Below are 13,220 nucleotides of genomic sequence, written 5' to 3' on the forward strand. Positions count from 1 at the left end.
TTACATATTTTTAAGATACTCATACCCAAATTTATTCTAATGATAAAATTTTTTAAGAAGTTCATATTTTATATTTTTATTCTAACTTAATTATATTTCAAATCAATTATTAATTCATTTTTTGATTATTACGTGTAAAAATATTAAATATTAAAAATTAATGAAAGTAAACTTTATAGCAGCCATAATGTTCTTGTCTGAACTCTCACTTCTCCTTTGATTAACTATTTTGTTTGTAGCAATCGATAAACTGCAAGGTGAAATCGATTCTATTGAGATGTTAATTGAGTGACTTTTCTTTCAAAAAATTGGTGGCGCTCTTCGTCGTTATTGTATGCTTCTTTGATTCTTGTCTAATATCAGGTTAATGATTGGTCAACTCCTATAATTGCATCATTTGATACATTTAGTCAGGAATGAGAATGTTTTATGAATTTTTTTTCTAAATCAAACTTTCTCTTCCTTCATCTGGCTTAATATTTTCTAGACCAATTGGTGTTTTAAGTTGACCATCTGTCATATAACATGACGTCATACTTTAATTAAATTAAAATAAAAAATAGAAGATTAGAGTTCCTTATAACGAAAATGTTGTCGTTTAAGAATAGAAGGAAGCTTGCGTCTTCTTCCCCTAGCACTGGTCATCGATCGCAATAAAGAAAAGGAGTATGTCGGTCTAAGATTCATAGTGGTGCACCCGTGCATAGTGTTGGGTTGGCTTCGTTAAGGGTTGTTTGTGTAAGTTGAATGTCCTCCAATCCAGAGAAGAGAATGGCATCCATGGGAGCTTATTCTTTGTCATTTGGGTCTCTTTCTATTCATTGTTGGTGAGTCAACGCGGCTATCCAACTAACGTCTCGAACTAAGAAGCATTCAGACAAGATATTTTGGCGATAAGCTTAGTGGAATGTAAGAAAATTTTACTTTTGACATAGTTGATTTATACTGTGTTTTTATTTCTATTGTGTTCTATTTTAGGGTTCTTAGTGGTTGTTGTATAATGTGTAGGAAGATACGAAGTGAAAATTTTTGGTTTGGGATGATGATTTGACAAAACATTTAAACCAAGGCTGATTCTGTTTTTCCAAAGGAATTTCTAAAATGTCAATGTTTGAGTCTCCTTGTAAGAGAGATGGTGTGAAGGCTAGATTCTAGATCTAGACACAGTGGTGAAAAATGAGGTTTTGGATGGTGGTGTTGATTTCGGGGTTATGGGAAATAGGTTGGTGAAAATTTGGATTGTGTGAAAATGATTGAAGAGTTGGACTTGTGTGAAGTTCCTTGTGTTCATTTGTCCGGTTTTTCTTGAGCCAATGCATGGCCTCTTAATCTTAATTTAAATTTTTATTCTAAATAATATTTGCTAATTATTTTAAAAAAATAAAAAATTTATTTCATACATGAAATCTCAACTCAAATATAGAATACATATGATATCATAGGTAATTTGCGTATCAAGTTAACGATCGTATCAACAATTAATAGATCCATTCTAATAGTAAGGATCTCGCACAAATTTTTTTAAATATTAGGGACCCATCGTAAAATAAAAATTTATTAGGAACTAAATAAAAAAATATGTATATATTAAAGACAAAAATATATTAAGCCATTTTTTTATGTGAGATTTTTCCAAGAGGCTTTACCCACAAAACCAGTTCGTAGACATGTCGAGCATAATGCCACGTGTAGCAGATGCGGTGCACCTTTTGAGAATTTGTTTCATGTGTTTTTTTTTTAATGTGATGGAGTGCACTTAAGTTAGGCGAAGCTGCATATTGCACTAAGACATTATCTACGTCACAACATAAACTAGTTTGAGTGGCTTCGTGAAGGATTTATGTAGTAGGGAATGTTGTTGCTAGTCAACTTGTGGTTGATTTGGAAAACCCAGATTCTCACATCTTTGCACATAATGCGACCCCCCTTAGTGTTGTTACAGAACAAGCATCACTTTTGAACAATGTAGTGGAATATGCCTTATTCTACAATAGCATCCCTCAAATTCTATTTAAATTGAAAAAAAATACTTGTACAATATAATAAATACTTTTTAGAATATAACATTTTTTTTTCAAACAAGATATCTTAGAAATTCACAAGTTTCGGTCCTTTGAGTCGAACTTAAAGTTATCATCCATTTTCAATGATATATTCTAGGAGAATTGATCGACACATGTTCTTTCCTACTAATTCAGCGTGAGTTATTTACTGAATTACTCTTGAGTTGTTTTGGATAGTTATAAAATAACTTCTCGTAGCAATTAAAAAAACGAGCATGGAGAATACACACAGCAGACAGATTTTTTTTTTTTTTTATAAAATAGTAACAATTGCAGCCAAACTTGATTTTTTATTAGTAAAAAATTTTAAAATTTCCTTCCTATTGTCCTAGTCTAATTATTAAACTACTGAAAGAGTAAAACATCAAAACTAATGCTCAAAAATATTGATCTCTCAATAGACCCATCGACTCATGTCTTTTGACTTTGGTGCTGTGTGTTGGATGGAAACTGAGTGCATCAACTGGGTCCTTGTTAGAATCTAAGCCTCTAGTTCAGCTGATCTATTAGAGTACTCCTTAACCAATGCTCCAAAAAGTGAATGCCTTTCTAGCAAACGCGATGGCTTGTCATATTCCTTTGCATAGCCTGTCAAAAAAAATCAAACACCCCACAACTCATTGTTTTAGCAATTTATTAACTGCAGAAAATTTGTATTGAAATTATAAAAGTATTGGTAATGGTAGAAGCTACACATATATGACATTATAAAAACATTGTACTATTGAAATTACCTGCATCAATGACTAAAACCCTGTCACAATCCATGACTGTTGGTATTCTATGAGCAATGCTGATAATTGTACGATCCGCAAAGTCCTCACGGATGATCTTTTGTATCACAGCGTCAGTTTGCGAATCAACGGATGCTGTTGCCTCATCCATGAACAATATTTTGCTGCTTTTTAGCATGATCCTTCCCAAGCAAAGAAGCTGTCTTTGCCCCACACTCCAATTGTCTCCACCATCAACCACTAAGAAATAAAATAGTAAAATAAACTATGTCAACTCATAATTTTACCAAGTGAAACATCATAAAGCAATATCAATATCTTAAGCAATGTTTTTTAACTACATTGGACTAAGTAAACTATTAAAAGGAGATTTTTGAGAGGAGTTATCACCTGGAGCCTCAAGTTTCTCTGGCTTTGCAGCCACCACATCTTTCAGTTGGCAGCGCTCAAGACTCTGCAGCAACATAATTTAAAAGCAATTGATTAGTTATGAGAAGCTCAGATTATAAACTCAAGTGCACCCATGCTTTCATGCATTTTCTTTTACTCTCTACTTTTCACTTTTGTAGTGCACACAAACATTTTTAACTAGAACTAAACTTAGATATAGTTCATTGGTGTTGTTCTATAATTACAATTGAAGTTTCACCTTTGAAACCAATATTTACATTAAATGTTGACCTTTATTACACAGGTTAGCGAGGTGAATCTCCGATTTTTTAATTGAAAAACAACAGCTAAAGCATCTAAGTATTGTACCTAAGTTTTGTCCTTTCAACAAATCACAGGATTTTGCATTCAAATAAACAAATATGTATATTGCTTCTATGAATTATATACCTTCCAAATTTCTTCCTCTGAATACAGTCCAAGGGGGTCAATGTTGCTTCGTACTGTTCCTTGAAAGAGGACAGGCTCTTGAGGAATAATTCCAAATCTAGACCTCACATCATGAAGGCCCAGGGTGCAAATGTTGATTCCATCAACAGTTATTTTCCCAGCTGAAGGCTCAATCAACCTAAATAACACCTGAATGAGGGTTGATTTCCCACTTCCTGTACGACCAACAACACCAATCTTTTCTCCTGCTTCAATGGTGAGAGAGATTCCCTTGAGAACCAGAGGAGTATTTGGTCGATACCGAACCTGTTCACCATCATTTATTAACAAAGATTATATAGGTAGTAGTTACTAAAATGCATGTTAACCTATATGGGAAATTCACCATCAATATCATTACTAAAAAAACCAAGTTTCCACCACATAATTGCATTATAATATGCCTACATTTTTGTGCATAAAAAATCGATCAAAATTCCCTCCAATTCAAATGTGTTCTTCTGTATGCAAATTCCATGTAAAATAAATACTTGAGATTGTAATTGATTTTAGATTTTGTTATATATGTATTTGATTTGAAAACAACTCTCAATCGTTAACTATTGCGAGTGAATTGTATTCTCTAAAGTACACCCCTCTCTTTAGAGGATTCCATCATATATTGGGTTTAACCTTTCATGCTGCTTTGTGTAAAAAATTTTGAAATAAATTAATTGTCCCAAGAAGTACGGGAAAAATGGGAGAGACAGTGACCATATGAATGTGTACATGTTTAATTTGTTGAAGATTTTGTTAAGTAATGTAAAGTCACGTTTCTAAGTAGTATACACCTATATTTTTTGTTAAATTCTGCTGATTGTCAATTTGTCTTGAAAAGGAGTGTAAGTAACATATTCTCTAACACACTCCTCTCAACGCACTCTTTTTTATTTATTAAAATTTATTGAAAACTATAAAATCATGAGTGAGGTTTGTTATATAAGGAGTGAGACCAATACAATTTTGTCATTTCCAATCAATTTCAGCCAAATAAAAACAATATGTACTTAGCTATTTGTGACTACTACGTACCTGCAAATTGGTTAACTCAATAATGCCTTGACTGGGCCAATTCTGAGGAGGAGTTTTGTCAGCAATTTTCCATGGAGCTTCTGAGGGAAGGCTGGAGAACTGCTTTATTCTCTCAACTGAAACCATTTTGTTCTCAACAGAACAAGTCATGCTTATGGTAAATGCCAAGAGACTACTGAGAGCCAGGCCATAGGACAAAGACAAACCAACATATTCTGCAGCAAGTGGAATGATCCTTGGTCAGTAATATTTATGTAAACATTATGTATGCAATGCATGTGATCTCATAAATAAATAATTCTTTACGACAAAAGCCATTGATTAGTTCTTCTTTTATATTCTAAAATAAAATGCCAGAGTCTGACATAGAAGATTATTAACCATAATGTCACATGTTAGCATTTCAGTTGGTAGGAGCTGAGAGATGCAGTGGGGTATACCTGGCTTAATAATAGCACTTGGCAGAAAGATCATAAAAATAGTGGCAAAGCAAAGGAAAATCACTCCCATATAGTCCAAGCGAAAACCAAGCCATTCATTAGCACCGTTGTTGTGGAAATCCATTCTCAGACTAGCATTCACTTTGTCAATATTTTCTTGACAAAATGCGTTCTGCTTTCTGAAGCCGCGTATGGTCATAACACCAGCAATGGTTTCTGAAAAATGGTGAATCACAGGAGCTTTGGTGATGGAATCAAGGCGAGTCAATTCCCGAGAAGATGCAAGGTAATATTTCTGCAAACCAGAACAAGGAAAGTGTCAAAATGCACTGGATATTTTGTTTTACTTGTAATATCAAAGCTGGACACCAGTTCTAGTGTTTCAATGGCCTCGGCACTAACCGTGCATAAACATCATATGTTTAAATAACTTTTGTTAGTTTTCCTTTTATTTTTGAATAAATTTCTCCATAAGTATTTATACCAGAAGAAAATAAGAAGATAAAATCCATTAAACTAATATAGAGACTGTATGGGAAAGGAAAATATTTTATGAAGACTAGATTACAACTTCATAAAAATAAGAGACTAAATGTCAAAGTCATGATATTTAGAAGGACTAAGATCTACATTTAAGCCTTTCTATTATTTTCTAAACATTTTTTAATACCTATGATTACTAGAACAAAGACACCCGAAAAAAAATCAACAAAAATCCTCCATATTTAGAGACTAGAATTCAAATAAGAGTGAGTAGACATATCATACCCGATACCAGTTATTCAGCCAGAACAGTGGGATTAAGAGGAAGACCGTTTCCCAAGCATTTTGGCATGTTACAATGAGGATGCTGGTTACTGAGAAGTAAGCAACCATGACGAAGTTCACCAACATTGGAATTGAGATATCAACCCAAAGTATATCAGTAGATACCTAAACATTTCATAGGACAGTAAGTTAAAAAACACTAGTATTTAAAAGAATATACTACTTTATGTTGTTTACTAGCAGAAACTAATGTGAAAAGGGGTGTTAAATGTTAATTAAGACTCACACGACTCAAAATTCTGCCAGAGGGAGTTGTGTCAAAGAATGACATTGGTGCATGCAAGATGCTTTCAAGCATTCCACTGAAGAAGCTTTGAGATGTCTTTAGACCCCAATATGTAAATAAGACTGATCTGATCATCACCACAGTACATACAAGACCTGCTATGCAAGCATAGACAATGATGAATGTAGAAGGAGGAAAGGCACTATCTTCTGCAGTTCCAATTGCTAGCCAGTAGTCACCAGCCAAGAAGGATAAAATCCATGCTAGAGACATTGCCAGCATCAGTGCAACACCCCACCACCCAAATGCTTCAGTGAAATAGTGTTTATACACTTTGAGGTCCACACGACCGGTTTCCCTTTCTTCGTCTTCAATGAGCTTTGCTGAAGCCTTATCTGACTTGGATTCTTCTTGAGGTTGCTTTTCGCCCACGTTTTCCTTTTCTTTTGAAGGGATCCGAGCAAGTTTTGGAGACTCAGCAGAATCTTCACCAACTCTATCACTAGACTCTGCAATCTCCATAGAGGATTCGTGAGCAGCCACAAGTGCACCAAAATCCAAGCCTGCTTTGAGAAGTTCATCATACTTGCCACTTTGCACGATTTTCCCTTCTCGCATTACCTTGATGTTGGTATCAAAAACAAGAATAGTTCTTAGTTGAAAGAACTAGACTATTTGAGGTTGTTTGTTGGAGAACAAGTAATCAGTAGCTTTGAAATGGAAATTCAGTTTAATTCAAGAAAATAAATCTTATAGTAACCGGGTTTGAGATAAGAGTCAAGAATGTATCGTGCATTCTTTTCCTTCTTTTTTTTTTTGGTGAAAAGCATGATGGAATATATATATAAAACCTCTTTAATAAGACCTACACGAGTACTGTCATTTTCATTCACATAACTTAGGTATAGTTCTTTAAGTATTTTTAGTGTTGCTCTCGAATCAAAATTGGAGTTTTACCTCAGTATTCAACGCCTGTTTTAGATGTCAACCTTTATCATACAAGTTACCGGAGTGAAACTCTAATTTTTAATTAGAAGGCAGAACTAGAAGTATCTAAGTTCTAAGGAATATTGCGTTTAAGTAGTCTCCTTATCACTAAAGTAGGTGTGATTGAACGAAACCAATAAACAGAAAATCACTTCATTGTAAGAGATTTGTAAGTATACACGTACCATTATACAGTCAACATTATGCAAGAAGTCCACTTGGTGGGTTACAAGTATTATGGTCTTATTTTTGAGAGCTCCCATAATACATTCCTGCAACAAGGTGGAGAAATCAGAAACCTCAATTTTTTTTTGTTTGAGGAGAGTGTTTCTAACACATTTCTTCAAATATATCCTTGGTTAAAATTTATAAGAAAAAAAATTAAAATATATTTTTTTCCTTCCTATTTTCTTAAATCCGTGATTTTAGTTTCTTTATTTTTCAATTAAGATATTCCATCTCACACTTTTAAAAAGTTAACCATTTTAGTTCCTCATTTTTTAATTGAAATATTTATTCTTCACTTTTAAAAAGTTTATAATTTTAATCTTTGTGGCCTATTTCAAATATTGATTTATATATTTTATAAATGTTGATTAACATGTGTCTATTTATTATCTATATAACAAATATTTTTTTGAAAATTATTTAATTGCTAACGAGGTTAATTTATTAAAAAAAGAATTAAAAAGTACATAGTCAACTATCAAATTGAAAAGAGAGACTAAAATCTCATATTTTTTTTTAAAAGTGGGGACCAAATTTCTCAAATAAAAAATAAGGGATTAAAATTACAAATTTTTAAAAAGTGAAGAACAAAATATTTCAATTAAAAAATAAGAAAACTAAAACTGTGGATTTGGAAAATTACATTTTAGTAAAAAAAGTTTTAAAAAATTAGTAGAGAGAATAATTAAATATGATGTGTGATTAAAAACAAAATCATTTTTAATAAATTTTAACCAATAAAATAAAAAGTATTTAAAAAAGTGTGTTAGAGAATATACTGTTATCATTTCTGTTTTTGTTTTAACTTGGAAACATTATATCAGTAGAAACTAAAAAGTAGTACTACTATAAAACGTTTAAGGAAAAGGAGCTATTCATCAATGTTTGTAGTTTACCTTAAAAATAAATGATCCAGTTTGTGCATCAACAGCACTGAATACATCATCAAGGAGATAGATGTCAGAGTCTTGGTACACAGCTCTAGCAAGTTGTACACGTTGCTTCTGGCCACCACTGAGATTAATACCCCTTTCTCCAATCTCAGTCTGGTCTCTATGTTCCATCATTTCAAGATCCTTTTCCAAGCAGCACACTCTTATGGCTTCCCTGTACTTCTCTCTGTTCATTGGTAAACCAAACAATATGTTGTCTTGGATGGTTGCATTCTGAATCCATGATGTCTGGGCTACATAGGCTATTGACCCACAAACTCTGACCTATAAGATTTAAGGGTAAAAAAAAGGAAGCAATAATGACAACTGTGAACAATACAAGTAAATTTTCACATGGTACAGCATTCACAAGTCAATGAAAGACATTGAAGGACATCTGAAAAGCACAATGACACTTTTTTTTTAACTGTGCTATTATTGAAGAGTCTCTACATCAAATTTCACCATTTAAAAGAGAAATCCAGACAAAGCATTGACAACAGACAACCAATAAAGTTTATGCTAGTTCTAATGAATAATTAAAACCAAATTGTGATCATAATTCATAAATGAGTGAAATCCATATATTTTGGTTTCAAACAGTATAAGTTAATCTCAACTAAATTTATTATATTTAATGAGATCATCTTCAAAATATATTTTATTTAATTGAGATTTTATTTCTAATCATTCTTTTTTATTCTTCGTATCAAGAAGGAAACTTATTTTCTAAATGGGGATTAAACAAAATTAAATGATATTAACTATTTTATTTTAGGATGCAGTTAGTTTTTTCTTCTGATAATTGAGTTCGGTGGAATACAGGGTTTACCCAACTGCCGAATCGTTATAAAAATGTCAACTTTGATGGAAATCGACCTGATGTCTCTATCATGATTCATGAATGTTTTCACAACTACCAGCAAGAAAGAGACTGTGAAAGTAGGAAATGGACCAAGATTATATTGTGGTCCAGCCTAAGCCTTAATTGCCAGGTTGAAACTTTCTTTAACCACAACCAATTGTACCTCGCGGTGCATATAAATTATTTACCATAAATGAGATCCTCACAATCAGAGACACAAAAAGAGTGACAAATAAATTAGGGAGAAAACTCGAGATTTCTAAGACGTAAATAGTTATCCAATTTGAGAGAATTTTATCTGCAAATTTTTTGTAGCTATTTTGAGCGATGCACCTAAGGGTATAAGTTTGTATTCCCATTATTGTTACAGACTTACAGTGGACATTTACCTGGACTACGGGTTCTGTGGTCTTTTTATCTTCTTTTCAAGGATTTCCCACGCTAAAATTTTGGGTGTTATTCTTCTCGCCTTATTATCTTTATTTTTCTTATTTCCCATCTTAATTGCACAGAGAGAAATTTGTGTTGACATTTCCAGCAGATTAGCCATTATAGTAATTTTTGGTTTCTGCATTGAACAACTTGTTGTGAATGCTATTTTTATTTTTTTTGGTGAATTGTGTTGTGAATGCTATGAATCCCAAGGAAATCAATGTTTGTATTCTTCAATTTGAGGGAATGGATCCTCTATAGTAGAATTGAATCTTAACATACATTTGTCATGTAAAAATTTTGCATCTATCACTTTCTTTGTAGGCATTCAATGTATGGGGCATTATGAACATATAAATGCATCAACAAGCACACCAATCTCCAATGCAACAAGAAGCAATTAACTTGCAGTAATGCGGTGCACAAAACAAGAAACATAAGTTAAAGGGTCTAACTCAGATTGGTTAAGTTGAATGCGTGAATTATTATAAAAATCTACTAACACCAACTTGGATTCCTACAAAATAAATAAAAAAACAACATATGTAGATGAGGAGTCCAGAAGAAGAACATACCTTTCCTGATATCTTGAACATTTCCCCCAACACAGAAGCCAACAAGGAAGACTTGCCAGAGCCAACAGCTCCCACAACAGCAGCATGGTCCCCTTTCTTGATTTCCATCTCTTCAACTCTCAGAGCCGCATTCCCATCTACATCGTCCCACGAGAATTCGCCATCCTTGATCTCCACGGCCGTGTCGCTGCCGTTGCAGCCCTCGACTCTCTCCACTGCTCCCTCATCCATTTCCTTGCTCATCAAGAACTCATCCAGCCTCCCGAGAGAAATCATCGCCTGCGAAATGACGATGAGAGCCTGAGGGAAGGTCCTCACGGGCTCCTGCAGAATCTTGATGACTGAAGTGATTGTAAATACAGTGCCAGCATTCAGAGGAACACCAAGAAGAGTAGCACTTCCAAACGTGAGAACAGTTACCAACAACGGAGCAGAGCTCAGAACCCCCATGTTAACAGCAAAGTAGTACAAGAATTTCCCAATCCAACCATGTTCCGCTTCGCGAAACTTGCCAATCTTGTTGCCAAAGTACTCCTCCCAGGCTTGAAACTTGATGACACGCATGTTGTTCAACAATTCATTAGTTGCCTTCATCCTCAAGTCACGGCTCTTCATTATCATAAACTGAAAGCTGTTGGTTCTCTTTGTCCGGAAGAGAGTGAAAACAAACACAATACTCGATCCAAGCAGCGCCGCGAAAGCCGACACGCCAATGTTGCTGTAGATAAGGACCAGAGCTGTAGTTACCTGCAGGGGCATGAGCCATATGGGGTGAAACTGCATCATCAAATCCGCGAGCTGTTGTGCGTCAACAGACATGTGGTTCACAATCTGTCCGGTCCCGTGAGCCTGCCTTGAAGAGCTCGACAATCTCAGACCTTTTTTGTAGATAGAAGTGATTAGGCTGGAACGAATGAGCATGCCGAGCTTCTGAGAGTGAAAATTGAATTGGTGCACAGAGAGGACTTCGGTTGATTTTGCCAAATACAGGACCAGTATCAGAACAAGGCCTTCATAGGGGGTGCTGTCTTTTCTTGAAGTGAAATCAACGAAACTCTGAATAAGCATTGGACCAATGTACATAACTCCAAGCCTTATAATTGCAAGGAAGCCAGTGAAGGCTATGTGCTTCCAGAAGCATCTGAACAAGGTTAGTCCAACCGGGTGCTTGCTGTTTTCCTCTGGCTTTGGCCAATTTCTATGGAAAAGCTCTGACATTTTCTCTGCTCTGAAATCAATAGGAAGTGAAGGCACATCTTCAAGCTTGAGGGGTGTTTGGTACCCTTTATTCAGCAAAGGGTTCATCCAAAGCCACACTGTTTTGGAGAAGAACGAAGAATATGCATAAGGGCTCAAAGTTCTGTCACTGTAAAGGGACTGATATGTTGTCACTACATCAGAAATTCTGATCACTTGAATCCCGGTTGACCCTTTCATTGCTACTAGGAAAAGGAACGCAGAAAGTGGAAGGTTAACCAACGAGAACACGTCGTCCACCCTCAAACAAAGCTCAACTTTCGCTACATCGATGGTTATCAATCGAACAATGGCCGAGGTGGCGAACAAGCACGAAACCATCAAGTTCGCAATCCAATAGATTCTCAGCGACAAAGGGTGCTTGGAAGCTTTGAACTTCTTCTCATGAGCCATTAGGATCGCCACCACTATGTTGGACGCCGCCTGAAAGAGGCGAAAAAGAGCCTCTATGAGTTTCCATGACGAGAGGCTCGTTTGAGTGAAGGCCAAGATGCTTAGAACAGTGTAAGCTATGGCCAAAAGGGTAGTTACCAAGAGGGGTAGTTTGAACCAGAAGGTGACTTTGTAGTCAGAGTCTTTCTCTTGCAGAAGGGGTTTGGTGATGGTGTTGTTGGAGGTGGTGTTAGAAGTGAATCGGGAATAGAGTTTAACTGCTGCAAAGGCTAAGAGAGAGAGCAAGAAGATTGAATCAACAGCAGAAAGAAGAACTCTTTGTGGACATGGAGATAGAAGAATAAACCTCAACCACTGAACTATGAGTAACGCAGTAGGGGAAGATGAATCTATGTCCAAAGCGGAACATGAAGGAGAAGTTAACCAAGAAGGTGAAAAAGAAGAAGACATGTTTCAAAAGATAAGTTGAAACGTTACACTTGTAATATATATGCGATAATAAGTAGTGAAGGTTGCAAGTGTTACATGCTACTAATTTAACAAGGTTTCGTTTCATACATGATGATGAAGGTGTGAATGAAAAAATCTATGATGAGGAGGCGGTGAGAAATATGAAGATGATGGAAAGAACAAAGAAGAAGGAAAATGTGAATTGAAAATGGGAGAGGTGCGTGTAGTGTGATGTGGGTTCTTATCTATGGTGTGAAACGAGATGTATTTTTCTATTCGGTTTGCTTGTGGAGAGGATCATTAAATATTGATGTCAATAAAATAAGATTCCATGCGACCCACGCATCTAGAACAAGAAATAGCGTGGGAACTCGAGGGTAAGGTTAAGGTCCACCACTGTTCACTAGCTACTATATATGGAGATAGATAGCAACTATGACTCTTTGACTATAACTACATATAAATCCACACGTTGCGTATAAGGTTAACTAATATATATGGCATTAAAATAAATATTACCTTCATCCTTATACTCTTTTTTAATATGGTATTAAGAATCAAACCTTCCTTAAAAAAAAATCAAACCTAAATCTTTATGTTTTTACTTTAAGTTTACTATTAAGTCAATTCTAGTAGATTACCCTCGCCCTTATACATAGAGGATTGTTTCTTATTTATTTTTTGTTGACTAAAAATTGTAAAATAATTAAAGTATTTTTATATAAAAAAATTAATGCAATAGAAGATTTGAAAATAGTCTATAAAAGGATCAACAAACTTCTCAAAATAATTCTATATATAAGGACAAAGATAGTAAAATTGGCATTTTAAAATGTTTTTATTTGGGTGAGTTTTTTTAATAATTAAGCCATTTTGCTGGAAAAATTAAATCATTAGGT

General features: G+C 34.7%; 1 protein-coding gene across 1 annotated transcript; it reads right to left on the reverse strand.

Moving 5' to 3' along the window:
- Window positions 1-2,333: 2,333 nt before the first annotated feature.
- Window positions 2,334-12,596, reverse strand: LOC100804807 (ABC transporter C family member 14). The gene is made up of 11 exons (XM_003533313.5): window positions 10,222-12,596; window positions 8,314-8,634; window positions 7,375-7,461; window positions 6,203-6,823; window positions 5,917-6,081; window positions 5,149-5,443; window positions 4,709-4,923; window positions 3,638-3,943; window positions 3,188-3,251; window positions 2,798-3,037; window positions 2,334-2,651 (listed from the first exon to the last, which is right to left on the reverse strand). Exons 1-11 carry the CDS (start codon window positions 12,319-12,321, stop codon window positions 2,545-2,547), a joined length of 4,521 nt encoding a protein of 1,506 aa, XP_003533361.1. The 5' UTR covers window positions 12,322-12,596; the 3' UTR covers window positions 2,334-2,544.
- Window positions 12,597-13,220: the final 624 nt, after the last annotated feature.

The sequence above is a fragment of the Glycine max genome, chromosome 9 (assembly GCF_000004515.6).
Source record: "Glycine max cultivar Williams 82 chromosome 9, Glycine_max_v4.0, whole genome shotgun sequence".
In the NCBI taxonomy this organism is placed as follows: domain Eukaryota; kingdom Viridiplantae; phylum Streptophyta; class Magnoliopsida; order Fabales; family Fabaceae; genus Glycine; species Glycine max.